This window comes from Ylistrum balloti, unplaced genomic scaffold, assembly GCF_031769215.1.
Source record: "Ylistrum balloti isolate Yb309-2 unplaced genomic scaffold, AGI_CSIRO_Ybal_v1 Utg370720, whole genome shotgun sequence".
Classification (NCBI taxonomy): domain Eukaryota; kingdom Metazoa; phylum Mollusca; class Bivalvia; order Pectinida; family Pectinidae; genus Ylistrum; species Ylistrum balloti.
In genome coordinates, this window is record NW_026782428.1 from 125,430 (window position 1) to 142,552 (window position 17,123).

The 17,123-nt window shown below is 33.9% G+C and overlaps 2 protein-coding genes across 2 annotated transcripts in view; one reads left to right on the forward strand and one right to left on the reverse strand.

The window, feature by feature from the left end:
• Nucleotides 1-131: 131 nt before the first annotated feature.
• On the reverse strand, nt 132-8,637 carry LOC132557762 (uncharacterized). Its single transcript, XM_060222288.1, has 9 exons — nt 8,484-8,637; nt 7,863-7,949; nt 5,543-5,650; nt 4,788-4,941; nt 3,711-3,764; nt 3,354-3,449; nt 2,367-2,501; nt 1,823-1,859; nt 132-1,107 (listed from the first exon to the last, which is right to left on the reverse strand). The coding sequence occupies exons 1-9, from the start codon at nt 8,635-8,637 to the stop codon at nt 976-978; spliced, it is 957 nt and encodes a 318-aa protein (XP_060078271.1). The 3' UTR covers nt 132-975.
• Nucleotides 8,638-8,927: 290 nt separating this feature from the next.
• The window catches only part of LOC132557778 (CDC42 small effector protein 2-like), a 34,454-nt gene continuing 26,258 nt past the window's right edge, over nt 8,928-17,123 (forward strand). Inside the window, exon 1 of the mRNA XM_060222303.1 lies at nt 8,928-9,210. The gene's annotated coding sequence lies outside the window, so the exon portion shown is untranslated. The remainder of the gene's footprint in view (nt 9,211-17,123) is intronic.

A 17,123-nucleotide genomic window follows, 5' to 3' on the forward strand; every position in this document is an offset into this window, starting at 1 on the left:
GAACACCAATATGTATGGCTACTAGTTTACCAAACTGTATGACTGACGCTCAGAAAAGTTACTAAACTTATCGCATTAAAACAATTACACATGTGCTTTTTTTAATTTTCAAATAAAAACTACAATTGAAATTATCATTTTATAAATTTTATTTCAACAGGCATAAAAATAACAAATATTAGGACAAAAACTCCCATGCACCAAAAATACATGTTACATTGATAGAAACGGTCAAAAGATACTTCATATCTGTCAATGTTTCAAATGTTAAGGGGGGGGGGAAGGGTTAAGGGGGTTTGATACTGTGTTAATGAGAGTCAACTGAGTCCAAATTTATTATTCTGGCATAATAGAGAAAAAAAGTTATGTAGAGATTGTTGAAAATAAATTACCAGTAGCTTGATATTTGATGCCATTTTGTTTACAGAGTTTACCACATCGACTAAGATTATCTTCATTTCAAAAGAGTTCTTAATCACAAAATCTACGACATGTATTGTGTTTTGTGTAATTAAATGTGCTTAGTGTAGAAAGTCATAGTATTGAAATGAAATGGCAGTTTTGATGCGAAAACTTGAAAATTTCCTGTACCAACTCATTATAATATTGTAAAAGGTAAGGCACATATATATATGTGATGTATTGACTAATACATACACAATACAAATGACTAATTAGTGAAAGGCTGTTAACTAACACAGTACATAGTAGCAAACATTGTCAAACTTTGTAAGAAATACATTCACTTTCCAATCAGATAAAACATATCTCTCTTACTTTCTATTGCAAACATAACTTATTGAACACATCTGAAAAACAGAAACACATACACATATTTAAATAAATATTCAAATTTCCCAGAACAATTTACATTCCATTCCTAAGTTATAAGACATCCTTTTGTATAAATGCAACAAATAAAAACAATATAGTTTGGTCCAATGTATTCAGATTGCAGTTCTAGAGAAAATATTCCTATTCTAATTTTGTTGCCTTCCTCCGACATGGACATATGACAGCAACAACAGCCATAACAAGGGAGATAATCCCAAAAGCAACTCCAAGTCCTACTAGGAACTTCCCTCTGTTTGGACCCTGCATCAAGTCCTGAAAATAGTTTTATTAATGAAAATATACCAACGTTATGTTTTGGGTTTCTTTATTTTTCTCCAGTATTCATTTTCTTTAAAGATTGTGTGAATTTAATTTTTTATAAGAAAAAATACAAAAACTATCAATAGTTAACTGGTAACCAGTTAGTTTTGGAAAAAATGCCTGGGTTTCTGGAACTTTAGATACTGATTAGGAAAATATGACTGAAATCAAGTTGAAACAAGTCCAATAAAGAAACACACACCAACAGATACAGACATAGGTCCACTATACACTGTACAAAACCCCACCCCTCCCCTACCTCATCTCTCAGCTAATAAAAATATTACTTTAACTCAAACCGCAGGAAAAAAACAGAATGTATATGATATTATATAGATAGATTAATTTCTCTCTATTTCTTCTCAACATGTAACCAGTGAGAATTAACACTCCTTCTAAACATATATCCTTTAACATAACCCAACCATCCTGCCTGTGTAGTGATTTTCACTCTTTCAAAACTTAGATCTATCCTAAATAATCCCATCCTATTAAAACATCCTCTACGTCTACGGAACTTATCTTGCTGTAATCTCTCATAACCCATTTTCGCACCTTTGTCGTCAAACGGAAAACCTGTAACCAACCAATCAACCAAACATCCAACCAACCGACCCAACCAACCAATTAACCAACCAACCAAACCACCAACGATTCTGATACTCACCTTTAAGTAATCAGCTATACCTTCTGTCAGGGCATCACTAAACACAGAACAAATGATTACATAAACAATATATAAAATAATATCAAAGAAAGTTTCTATAATAACTTAATATATACAGAAATATTCTACAAAAGTTGGTTATCAAACAGTCATAGTAATTACTCTTCAATATCAGGCAGGGAGGACAATATACAAATTCTGACTCAGAATCTAGAGATCAGCTCAGTAATAAACAATGAAGCACATGTAGCATTTACTTGTAATTCTACTGTACAGAAATAAATAGGGACAGGCATGTTAAAAGAGACAAGCTTATTACAGAAAAAATATGGTATAGCAAAGAGAGAAATTTTTGCATGGTTTAATTTGTACCCCTTTTTGTCCATGAACAGGGAGGACAAATTTCAGATTGGGGCCAAAATTTGTTAAACGTACAGAATCCTTTTATACATTCCTCAAAGGCTGAAATGAAAATGAGGCGAATTTTTGTATAATGGTACAAGGGTGAAAATATCTCAGTATACAGTCACTACACGTTACTTACAAAGCTGTTGGTTCTATAGGCACACTCTGGGCCTTCACGTTCTTGTACCAGGAGGATACAAAGCTGACAAGCTGATTAATATGATACTGGTCTTGTTCCTCTGAGAAATAGTGGTACATACGTCCTAACCGGAAACTAAAAACAGAGAATATTGGTGAGACATGAGAAAAAGTGATACATACGCCCTAACCAGAAACTAAAAACAGAGAATATTGCTGTGACATGAGAAAAAGTGATACATACGCCCTAACCAGAAACTAAAAACAGAGAATATTGCTGTGACATGAGAAAAAGTGATACATACGCCCTAACCAGAAACTAAAAGCAGAGAATATTGCTGTGACATGACAAACTGCGATAAATATGTCCTTACCAGAAACTAAAAACAGAGAATATTGGTGAGACATGAGAAAAAGTGATACATACGTCCTAACCAGAAACTAAAAACAGAGAATATTGGTGAGACATGAGAAATAGTGATACATACGTCCTAACCAGAAACTAAAAACAGAGAATATTGGTGAGACATGAGAAATAGTGGTACATACGTCCTAACCGGAAACTAAAAACAGAGAATATTGCTGTGATAACTCTAAAAATACTAGCTAAAAATTACTAGAAGATCCCAGGGAGCTTTTGGTGCCCACCATTGTATGATGTTAAATTGTTCTTTTAAAGATTAAAAAATCTTTTCCATTTTTATCTCTGCTTTCCTCTTCTTTGCTCTAAAGAAATAGAGAAAATCTTTCATTTTTAAATCCAAAATGGTCGTCTGTCAGCCATCTTGTTTTTTTATCAAATCTCACATGGGAAAGTACAACTAGACTAGTGATGGAATCTACAATCTTACAAAAACCAGATTTAAATTTCACCTGGTACAGATGACACTACCTTACAAGTTCTGTATTATCAGCTCCTGTTATGAAATCTTTTTCTGGTTTTAATCAGATTGAAGTTTGCAGACAGTGGGGATGTTCTGTTACTTACAAATAAGTTGTTGGACAGTCTTTGATCTTGAAACGTTTTTCAAGCCGAGGACTCTCATCTACATTGATCTTTGCAACATTCATCTTGTGTCTTAATCTGAAATCAATCAACCAATGAAATTTTTTTTTCATTCTAAACCCCTGAAATTTTTCTAAATTTTTTCAAAAAATGTAAAATCAAAGTAAAATTTAATGACTTAATTCTCCACCTGTTTGTTGAATTCTTTGCAATCCCAACCATATTCAAATAATTTTTTTTGCCAAAAAAACCTGATTTAAATATAATTTATTCTTCAAATTTTTCATTTGAGAAATTAAATCAAAAAAATGAAATATTTCATTGTAAGTTTATACTTACTTCACACCTGCCCCTTCTATAGCAGAAAGATAGCCATCACAAGATGGTCGATAACTGAAAGAGAAAGTTACAACATTTCAAAGTTCAAAAATATCATTTGAAAAAAAAACACAAAAAAAACATGTATTTACACTGTCTGTCTATGAAATTTAACACTGTACTTATTAATGGGGTCAGAAGTTTGGAGAATTGTGTTCGAGTCTTATAACGTTAGAAAATTTTGTTTCTAGAATAAAGTTATCTTCATAATTTAGAACCCTTTTGAAGCATTGCTCTGCTTTAGCCAGCAGTCATTGATATATGAATGCCAATAATATAAGGACAAATTTCCTTTCATCCTATTGGCATTGATCTGTTTTTAGTTTCAAAACCTGACAATTATTCTACACTGCTGGAAAAATAAAATATTCCTTCACCAATGGCAGTTCATGAGCTAGTAAAACACAACAGGCTTTAGTAAGTATATGCATAGCAATGCCACCTAGAGGTAAATATCATTAGGGGTACCCTTCACAAATTTATATCTCCATGAATGTTTGAAATAAGTATAAGCAATTTTGTTGAACCATTTTCATCCGTGACAGCAAGTGTCCACAAAAAAGTAATTTTTGAAAAATCACAAAAGTTGAGCCCAAACATAGAATATTAGTTTTTTTTTCTTGTCCCCAACATTGACCTCTGATAACATACAATATAATAACCCAGTACCCTGTGGTGACCCCCATCTACATACAATATCATAACCCAGTCCCTCATGATGGCCCCCAGTCACATACAATATAATGAGCTATTCCCTCATAATGGCCCCCTGTCACATAAAATATCATAACCCAGTCCCCTGTGGTGGCTCCCCGGTACATACAATATAATGAGCCAGTCCCCTGTGGTGGCTCCCAGGTACATACAATATAATGAGCCAGTCCCCTGTGGTGGCTCCCAGGTACATACAATATAATGAGCCAGTCACCTGTGGTGGCTCCCAGGTACATACAATATAATGAGCCAGTCACCTGTGGTGGCTCCCAGGTACATACAATATAATGAGCCATTCCCCCATGATGGCCCCCAGTTACTTACAATATAATCAGCCAGTCCCCTGTGGTGGCCCCTGTTGCGGCCTGTGTCAGATGTTCAAAGCTGTTATCATTCAGTGACTTTATTGCCACTTGCTGTGCCTCTTCTACAAAAATCTCCACATCCTCTGCTCGAATCTCTCTCACATCTTGAGGCACTGAAAAAAACAGTTATGTACCATTATTTGCTACCATGCACAAAGAAAAATAAAGAAAAAATAAGAAAAAAAATTTTAAAATATTTCACCCATTTAAAGGTACTGGGTATTTACAATTGTAGGATTTGTCAATCTTATTTCTTTCACAATATTTAAAAGGAAAAGATTGTTTCTATACTTTTTTCAGTATGATTTTACTTGAAACACAAGACTTTTGATTGTATGGTCTTAATTCAAATCCCTAAATCATGTAATGTTTTGTTTTCTAAATAAGGAAACGATCTGAGGTTCTTTATCAACTTTCTTTACTTCACAATACTCGTCTATCATTTGTTGTTTTCTTGTTTGTCCCACAATCCTTTTGCTGATACATTTTTATCATGAATTTTTTTCCAGAGATAAAATTTGAATGCGGAAATAAAAAAGTGTTCATATGATTTACACAAAATTTCTGTTTACAGAGTTGATTGAACGTGGATTAAATATTGGTTCTTATATAGAGAAATATCAATCATAGATATTACATTTTGTTCTGATATAATCCTTTGTGAAGTTTTAGTTTTGTATATAACATAATGAGCAATAAAGAGATATTTCTCACCCTCAAACAAAGCAGGCACCCCGTTTCTGAAGTAGACCACCTGAGGGACGGTCGTTACTCCATACTTCACTGCCATTCCTGGATCTTCACACTTTATCATCTGGATGGCTAGAAAATAAAAGAAAACTTTAACAACAGAATGATCTTACAGACTTTTCTGCCATGTTAATACTGAGGTTTTGCAATTTAGTAGTATTTCACACTAGTATTCTAAAAAGTTTTGTCTTCAAATGTTTGTCAGACCAGGAATGAAGTACTGAAACAGTCCATTAAATGCTTCATCACATTGTGACATATTTAACTATTGGATGTAGGTCTGAGAGTATTTATTGTCAATATGAATGCACCATGGGAGACAGATAAATAGAATGACATCCGTGAGTCAGACATTCAATGTTATATTTACATTTTGGACATTATCCTGCCTTTGATTTAAGATTGTTTTCCACACGATAAACTTGTTGTATGTTTACTAAAACCTGATGCAAAATCACAATCAAAGCTATAATGTTATCAGAGGCAATGTAAAAACTGCACAAAATGACATCATGTTATTGTCATTAAGTTAAGTTAAGTTAATAATGGACGCAGGCAAAACAATGCCTCTATGTCCATATCTATATTGATTTACAATGGAATTGATATATCATACAATGTAGGAGGAAATAAATCGTTACATAGTGACTTAGCAATTTAGCCTTTAGATATTTTTGAAAGTAATTCTTTTATGTATCAGAGAGTCAAATTTCACAAGCATTGGTCGCCCTTTTTCACTTGACGCTGTACTTGAATCCGGGCGTTTTCCCAGTCTAATGACCTTCTGGGGTTGTCCCTGAGCATTTCCACACGTTTCAATGATCCTCTCCACTACCCGAATATCTGCTCTCATTCTTTTATTTCCATCGTCATCAGGCTGTACAGGAACTCCAAAAATGACCATGTTGCTCTCCCTGCTTTGTCGATCCATTACCTCAGAGAATATTTCATCCGAACACTGAGGCGTTTTCATCTGTTACACAATCTTTCCCATTTCCTTTTTCAATATCCATTCGACATCAGATATTTCACATTTCCTCTTCATTGAATTTTCCAAATCCTCAAGCATTTTCTCGAATGTTTCCATTATCTCGCGATACCTTTCCTCAGTTTTCCTATCGGTCAGTATCCTTTTCTCAACTGTCACTCTACACGGAGCACAAAACCACATACTATCTGATCGGCACAAAACTTCATACGTACGTACCTCCATGCCAATACATCCAATGCAAAAATATTTCCGGCATCTGTTGCATTTCAGCATTTTGGTTGTCTTCTCAACATACACCTTTGAACACAACTTACATTCAGATGGGGTGATGTTCAGGGTATCCATCCTGACTTCTGTAGACGAAGACACTGATTTGGCTCTGGTAATGTCTCCAGCAGCACCACTTCCGGCTTTACTTTTTGTCATTTTCCATAAAATCTATCAACACTATTCACTCCAAAACATGTAACCAACTTCTTTGTAGTAACTTACATCAATCCCATATTCTTTTGTTATGATTACTGTCGAAAACAGTAAATATCAAAGAAAATTATCCTGTTGCCTGCGGAGCTTCCCGATTCACAATCGGTAACCATGGCGCGACGTCACAATCGATCCAGACTTCATCTACACTCCTGTGAATACCTTCTAGATCAATAATGAGCTAATGGGAAGCCATCATGTAAAATGGAAATGTAATCAATCTTATTGATAACAGCATCTGTACTAGTATATATAGAAGTATATACTTTATCATTATCACAGTCTTAATGGCTCGTCAACACATAAAAGGTCATTCAACCTGTTAAACTTGCAGCAATCCTAAAAGGAAATAACATCAAACAAACTAAACGGTAAAAGACAAATGCTAATATTCTTAAATTATTAACACAAAATATTAAAATGTCATAGTCTATTATATAGACCAAGATATTTCAGGTAATGTAGAATTTTACAAATCTAAACAGTTTCAAAAAGGGTCTTTAGTTTTGTAACATTACAATAAAAAATGTCTGGAGTAGACAGAAGGTCACTTCAGTCCAATATAAAATACGGTGGATGGCTCATCACATCCTATGCACCAAGGATTATCTTCACCTTTTAACATACCAATGTGTAAGGTATGTAAGACATATATACAATGTTTAACAACATGATATACTCTGTAAAGAAATAGAATCAGCCAGATGTTTTTATACTTTACAATACAAAAAGATATTATATGATCTAAGAGACTGGAAGATCAAGTGTGTTTGTATTTGAATCATTTCAAGGGAGGTAAGTCATACATACCATGGTCGTACAAATCTGGCATGGTGTTAACCTGGAGAAGCTCTTTCTCTGCTGCTACACACCGAGGACATGTCTCCATGTCATAAACTGGAACAATTACCATACATTGTAACCATGTACATGGTGCAGGCTATTCTTTGTCAGAATGTCTACAATGGCCTTTTATATGATATTTGTAAAATGGTTTTCTTTCAGGTAAGCCAAAAAATATCTATTATGGATGTTAAAATTACAGGTATATTTATTTATTTAACAGCAACAAAATCATTACAGACTCTGTCATTATCAATAAACGTCTAAAAATCTTCATCAGGAGGGAGATATTTTGACTGTTTCTGAAGATACAAGTTTACTGATTAGGGGAAAACAAAACTGTACTAGGAAGCATTGAAAACACCTGTCATCGCTGGGGTTTGAACTTAAAAGAGAGCAATAGGGACAATGTAAGAACCAGACCGGGATTTGAATCCAAGATCTCTCTTTAAAATCTAATAATTAAAGTAACTTGATATTTTAAAACCACGTCCCCTAATATGGTCAAGGACTCAGATGCAGACGTGTCACATGCTAACTGCAGAGACAGTTAGCTGTGTCGCTTGTATGTCAATATCTCAAACTTACAAAATAAAACTAGAACATATTTAGTGTCCTTGATGATTTCCTGGAAAGCATCCTTTGTTACTATTTCCAGTTGTTGGGATTTGCACACGGAGAAGCCTATCAACAATATAAACAAACATTTGGTTACAATCTGTTTCACACACGTGACTCCCATATTTAGTTTTGGAAAGGTCTAAGCGACATCTGGAACATTGATAACGATATAAGCGGCGAAAATAAAAACAGAAAATTTATAATCAAATCTGTAACTTTTCCACTCAAGCAATACAAAATATTTTTCAAGTATAATCATGGTGCTGTTTTTTATTAATAACTCAAATTTCATTTTATTTTAACATTAAAAAAAATATGTCACTGTAAAACTTTTCTATTCACTTCCGGGTTAGGTCAACGAGGAGGAAACTGTGAAGGACCGTTTTCCGGGACAGGCTATGCTGCACTTTCTTGACGATGTCTTACCGTACGCCAGAACTAGGGAGGTTCCAGATTAAGAGTTTCCTGTGGTGAATTTCATACATCCGGACTGGTCTAAAACCCGAGACACCGGTAGAACTTTAATAGCCGATAAACAACCGAGTCGCCATTTTGTTACGAAGTGATGGTGGATTACTCATAGAAAGGTTATCAACTCACTCGGGCGACGAAAGGAACATATTTGGGCGTTGGTCCTGCCCTCCTGAAAAGTGAATTAATAAACGTCATTGTAATCAAGACGATCAAACGCTAGGTGAGTGATTTAATTGAAAGGATTTTGCGGGTCACTTTTTATTCTCTTCTGTTCCTAAAAACTTTTTTCTTGTAAATATTGTTCTGCTGTTCTTGGCATCTGTTATCCAGTTATTTGAGACATTTCTTGATAGCCGATTATTATGTTGTTTCAAAACATACAGAGAAGTATGTAGCAGCTTCCATTTTTCTATTTGTTTCTTCAATGACAATTTTTCTGATCTGATACTGATGACTTCAAATATCAGATAATTTGAAGCCCGTAAGTAATTAAGATTTAAATATTTTCTGATCGACTTAGATAATTTTGTGTACAAACTATACATGTTTAGATCACAGTCATGTATACATGTCAAGCTTGATAGAACTAATGTGATTTAGATGGCTTATTCGTCTGTTTACCATCACCAATATTGATGATTCTAGTTTAACTTAGTTGAAGACAGAATAGGTAGAAATAGGAGAGGTTACTGATAATGACTTTCAAAGACAGCAGCAATACATGCCCGCAGCCGATGTAATTAACTTAATTAGGTTATCAAGTATAAGTAGATCAGAAAATCACTACCCCTGGTAATACCATACAAATGCCTACTCCAGTATTTTTTGTAGAATTTTCCCAAAGCACTAACTTCAAAAGTTTTGATGTCTAGTTACAGAATTCTGAACTCCCAAAACTGTCATTTTGACCCAATACATTGGCAAAGGACCCCCAAATTTAATGAAGTTTTATTCTATTTCAAACATGCTGCGAGTCCCCTGGCTCCTACAGTTCATTAATTTGAGGGTGTCGGGGGAAACCCCTGCAGTTAGAGATAGAAGTTGGTTCTCAAAGTTTGAATGAGTTGCACAGGAAATGCATGAGTCTTTGACCAGAACTCAAATATTTGATTCTCAAAAATCACTGCTATTCTTCCTTTCCTTCCTAAACAAGTGTGTGATACACTATACTAATGTGTGTGTGTGGGGGGGTTACTGTCAATAAAGTTTAAGAGTCTCAGTGTAGATCTTTCTTTCGTTCTGATTTTATTGAAATTGAATTTGGATTATAGTTATTTTGACATGTTGGTATTTTCTAAATTTGACATTTGATGGCATTATGTATTTAAAAGGGTTGAATTAATGAAACACAATGATATAGTACATGACCAGTGAGATTTGATTGAAATGTTTATTTTTATATCAGCTATTAGTATAAAGTAGTTGGATGCATTTTACAAGATTTACATTTATGCTTAAAACATCTGTTGGTAAACATATATATTTTTCATTTTTTGATAGAGTGTATCATGATTAATCCTTTAAATTTCCAAACGTGTAAACGACTGTTGCTGGAACAGAAGTGATAACTGACATCACTAACTCAGCAACATCTGTATCATATGTACATCTGGGAGTGTTCCATCCCAAGTCACTGAGTCTGGCTTCACCCAGACCAACAGATAATATGTCAGGCTTATACCAAAACATACAATATTTATTATGAAAATAGAGCTTGATACAGAATGATATAGAATTTGTTAAAATGCCACTAGGCTTGTTCTTTGTACATGTATAACGTTATACACATATCATAATTCAATTTCTAACTGGAAAAAGAATTATGTATGAGATGTGTATGGTTTCATAATTTACAAATACAGTGTACATCTGTTCAAAATAGTTTAGACGACTGAGACCACAAAGAGAGATGGTCAGTAGAGCATTGTGTGCTATGTTATTGTAAATGAAATAAATTGTAAATTTTCAGATGAGTCCAGTGTACCTTTTCAAATATATTTCTTAAGTGGAGATGTCATTTTTTAAATGTTTTCCAGTCATGATCATTTTAACAGGAAACACGAGTACAGGACAAAAGTATCTGATCCATTAAATTACAGGTCATTCAGTTTCACTGTGAGAGTTCATGATAGTAACAAGATCTTGATATATGAACCTACCTAATTATATATAAAGTACTATATTCAAATCCTACAAGTTATGATTTTTTTTAGGGCTTAATTATAAATATGTGTTTTCCAAGTATTAAAGTTTCTGAAAATTTCCCTGTTTCTGACAAGTACACTGTTACTTTCTTACCCAGTACATATAGATACACCAAATCTACACACTGACTTCACTGTATTGTTGTAGGGGGCTAGAGTACTGGTTGATACATAACTTGTGGTAAGGTGCTTCAACCTTCAGTAAAAGCTTGTGATAGGTTCGTACCATAGTCTTATCAGATTTTTTAAGCGTGTGTTGAAGGTGTAAGGATCGGGTCAGTTATAACTCGGCTTCTGTTGTGGACGATGGCGTTCTAAAGCCTTGTTAGCTTGTTAAAAAACGTTTTCAGTGTTTTTGCTTCCATTTATCTGGCTACAAGTGCATGGCTGGTATAAATCCATCCATATCTACTGTTTATTACATATATATATATAATATTGATACTTAAAATTCATTGACCTGCAATAAGCCCACCCCATATTTTGCGTAAAAGTGTTGTGTTGGGTCCCCTCTGGGTTCTCTGTAGCAGAAATCAAATACCATACTTGAAGATTTATGTCATGATTAATGTATACATATTGAAATTAACAACATGTCTTATATATATCATCTGGTCATATTTAAAATGAACACAAAAACAAATTTTTCCATGGATTTGACAAATAAACAGCTGACTGCAGTATGATGAAGCAAACACTACCTTTCACTCTACACTGGTGTAGTAGATATTCTATCAACATCAAAGAAGACTTTAAGGAGGAAAGCAGAACATTTAAAATGTTAGGATACTGAAACGTAAACATGACATTAAATCCTGTACAACAGTTTAGTATAGAATTACTTCAGTTAAGTTTTTGGTTTGGTTAGTTCGCTATTCAAAGATTTCTCACTACAGTCCGTACATGAACACCACCATGAAGAAATAAATGGTATTTATAGGACTATAATCTCTATGTGTATGTATGTATAGCTTACATTTTGTATATGACACCATGTATATGACACTAGATCTAGACTACAGCAGGTCACTTCGTGACATTGACAGAGGAAACACTTAATTACTGTAAATATATAGAATATTAATAGGAATATCACTAATAACTACTGTAATTTCTTTCATTTGTAAATTTTTTAGTCCAAAACTCTATTTCAAAAATTTTGATAGGGTTCCATTTCCCACATGAAAAATCATGGCCAGGATTCAAATATCTCAGTCCCAAATTGTTTTATTGTATTTTATGATGTTTTATTTATGTTTATATTTGTATCATATGATGGTAGGTAAATATGTTGCATGTGAGTGAGCACAAGTTTATATTAGTTTGATGTATATTGGATCAGATGGCCGGAGGCCTTTAATTATACAATCTAACTTGGGGAGAACCAGAGCACCTGTAGGCGAGCTATTGTATCAAAATTACACCTATGGAGAAGTGTATCAAAATTACACCTGTATGCAAGTGTATCAAAATTACACCAGTATGCAAGTGTATCAAAATTACACCTGTATGCAAGTGTATCAAAATTACACCTGTATGCAAGTGTATCAAAATTACACCTGTATGCAAGTGTATCAAAATTACACCTGTATGCAATTGTATCAAAATTACACCTGAAGGCAAGTGTATCAAAATTACACCTGTATGCAAGTATATCAAAATTATACCTAGTGATAACTATTAAAATCACACCTGATGGAAAGTGCACATACAACACTGTTAATCTTCAGAGACAATCTTATATTTCTGTGATGTAAACAGCTGTAACATAAGTTATATATATATTCTCTATTTATAGTAACTGTGTAATATGTTGTAAATGATAAAAAATTAACTTGTGATCATGATACAGACAGTTGACTGATCTCACTCTCAGTAATGGGTGAGATAAAAACCATCTCTGTATACTGTTTTCTTATGTAACCTACTCAAACTGTATCCTGTTTACAATATACAGGTAGATGTCACTGGTAGTTTACACCTGTCATATATACAATATATGTACACCTGTATACAACCTCACAGGTAGAGTCAGTCTGTCTCCCATGACAACCACAGTATACCTGTAGTTGTAGAGCTTTTTCTAACTCCTTCATCATGAAGAATGATATATAACAGGATTCTATAAAATTTTGAAGTGCTGGTATCAAACTTGTAGGGCCATTAGTGTTCATTATCAACAGATATTCTAACATTCTCACTGTAAATTTTCTTGCTGTGCAATTCTACAATATTTTATGACATATTTTTATTATCACAGAAACAGAGACACATAAATAGAATGTCTTGCAGTCTATTAAAACCTAATTAATTGTCTTGTAAAAACCTAAGATAGTGTTGTGTAAAGACCTAAGATAGTGTTGTGTAAAAACCTAAGATATTGTTGTGTAAAAACCTAAGATAGTGTTGTGTAAAAACCTAAGATAGTGTTGTGTAAAGACCTAAGATAGTGTTGTGTAAAAACCTAAGATAGTGTTGTGTAAATGAATATTTCATAATTTGTTTATGCATTTAATGCTTTAAACAATAAAATATCATTAAGAATTCAAGATGCCTTTTTAATCAATGTTCAAGATATACATATAGACCATTATTACTTAATTAACAGCAGAGAGACAATTCACTGAAAATATCTGTGTCTAAAACACCCTTCTGAGTCACCATAACACTACACATGTATTTACTTTGTGTAATATATTTGTATGTGGAAGTGCTCAACACTGCTCTTTATTGGCATAATATACATGTCACAAAGAAAATAATTTCATTCTTATTCTTGTCAAACATTTCATTCAGAATTGAATGAAAATTGTAAGTAGAAGATGTATTTAAGTCTATAATTGAAAATAGTTAGTATTGAAAAATTTCTGTTCTGGAGCTTACACTATGTCTTCATCAGACTTCCTATAACACTGTAGGTTTTATTTAGCCATGAACAGTCGTAGAGAGTAATGGTAATATATAGTAAAAAAAGCAATCATCGATTTAATCTGACAGAATATTATTACAAGGAATTCACAGAATCTTGTGTAATAAATCTGTGTAGTCTCCATTAGTATGGTGGGTTGGTGAGACAGCTGTAGGATCTGTGATATTTATAAACATTTACCATCTTATAGCGTTACATAAAGTAGCTGGTTATCAGACAATCTGTGTTCCTTCCTTACTGTTTTATCCTTCAGATCAAAACACATACTGTAGTAGTATTCTGTTAAAAAAGAAATGAAAAAATCCTCAGAATGTGATACACCTGAAAAACTACAGGGATTAGTTTAATGGTTAAGATGTTCTGAGATAAGTAAACTACATGTTACCCTGTAAACACTACAACAAAATTATATCATCACTTGTTATTAAAAAAATATGATATTATATTGAATTACGGATACATGATTTGGGTAATTTCTGTTGTTACTGATATTGTAGATTGTTTAAGTTCATCGTAAAAATTGCACCTGCATGCATGCTGCCCTCATTGTATGATTCGTAACATGTGATTTCATTTGGGGTCTGATTTTCATCCAAGTATCTCCCTTGAGACCACTTCACTTCACTTGCCCCTTTGAGGAATGTCTCCATTTCTGTCTCACTGGCTGAGACAAACCAGAGTCTTTAAAAATGGCAGTTAATACTACCTGTGATACTTGCAGCTGTGAGGTGGTAAAACTACAAGTTTGCTGTTGTCAGAATGTGGGGAATCCTGTGGAAGTCTTTAGCAGTATAATTCAGTGTGATAGCACTATAACATCATTTATAAAACCAGAAGGTCCTAAGACAGGACAATTCAAGAGAACATTCGAAAAAGCTATAGACTGGCTATAAACTAGATATACATTTACACTAGCTATACACTGGCTATATGCTGGCTATACTTCAGGGCTAGAAAAAAATATTTTCAGCTACTCGTCTGTTGGGCAAGTGAAACTTGAAATTCACTCACCCAAATCCAATATTCTCTCACCTGAAGAAAAAAGGCAACAAAACATAATTTAAGGAACACAAATTTTATTATCAATTTCTATATCAAATGTTTGAACTCAACACTTGCTTTTATTGTTTTACTCATATTTAATTCACTGTTAACGCGAGCAGGAACTTCAACTTTTTGACAGTAACTACGTACACAAAACAACCTTGTTTGGTGACGTAATAGGTTTTCGCGTAGTCTGGATCAGCCCGTCTTGACACGTGGTGTGAACAAGAATACTTCATCGATGTATTTGATCGACTAGCGATGGATTTAAATTAGTTTTAAGAGTGTTTAATTTGATAAACGTAATTTATTATGGAATATTCAATAGTCAGAACTACAAATTTCACTCGCCCGCCGGACAAGTAGCTGAAACAAATCATTTATCCGCAAGTAGCTTCGACACGTCTAGACGAGCGGACGAGTGGATTTTTCGAACACTGTACTTCCAGCCACCAATTATTTGTAAAGAATGACTCAGCTAAATTCTAGTTTAGTCTGGACCTACTATGCAATATAACCAGAGTGCTAAACTGTGCATTAGGTAGAAGATCATATTGTTAATTTCTTTTTGCTGCAGGGAAATAGTAAGTTGAGATGAAACCTTTTTAAACCTGTGTTATAGTTCATCTAGAAGCAATATATCCATTACATTGATATAAAAATCCTGGGTACACCAGCTGTACAGATGTATCAGATATTGTAATGATCTGTGTTGACTTTGGTAAATAAAATATCATTGAATTATTCATTTATTTATGAAAGAAATGAAATTGACCTGAACATAATTTATTTGAACAGTTGGAGATTTTATTGAGCCAGGATATTAAGACAAAATGAAATAAGATACAGGAAGTAAGTGTGAGATAAGATACAGAAAACACTTGTATCTTTATAACAAGGTAATATTGATAGGATCCCTGTGTTCGAGGTGAAGGTCATTATCTATCTAGAGATCTTACTGTATTGTACCTGTCTAGTTAATGTGATAGTCCAGCCCTCAATTACCTTAGGATGGGGTATCCTGTATGTACCGTATTTATTCTAATAAATCTCATCAGCCTAACCCTTAGACCTAAGGATGTGGTAACTTATATGTACAGTATTTATTCTTTTAAGGCTTCACCCAGATAAATCTATTCTACTTCGTACTAATCATCAGATACAAGTCTGGTCTACAGTAGTTCAGTCTGTGGGGAATTGGCCTTCACAACCTCCGGTAAAGATCTTAGGCACTTCACTACTGATAGAGGTGTGTCATCTAAGGAAATAAAAAAAAATGGATCTTAGCTGTAGTGATTTGGTCCAATAACAAAGATATTTGACCCTATAATTGCTCTGGATGGCATACAACATACCTTAATCTGCTATATATATATGTTGTTTAATGTAGAGACCAGCTACTAGTCACTATATGGAGACCCCACTACAATATGGCCCTGGCTGTTGATGCAACAGTAAACCCAACCATCAATTAAATGTCTTAAACAGAAAGATATATTTCCTCACAGTTAAAACCCAGAACTGGTGACAATTTTTTGGTTCCATTTTTGTGCCCTCCTCTTGAGGATAAATTTCTAGGGCATTTGATAAGATAAAAAACAGTACAACGGTAATTTTTGTGGGATTACATCAGACAAGTCCAGAACACCAAAAATTTGATGAGCTCATTACTTGGAGATTTAGCTGGATCCTCAAAATTTCAGCCAGGCCCACAAGAAAAGCCTGAATCCCAGAATCACTGTAGATGATTAATATATTGCTTCATGATGTGATGGTAGGATGAGGGTCATGGTTGGTTGCCATTGTGTACCTGTATCTTAATACCAGATGTTGGGGGGGAGGGGGAAGTGGTGTTTAAACATCTCCATGTACTATGATTACATTGGTGTGTGATGGTGGGGGGTGATGTACTGTATAGATTTCTGAGGATATCGAGAGATAATTATTGATCCGGAC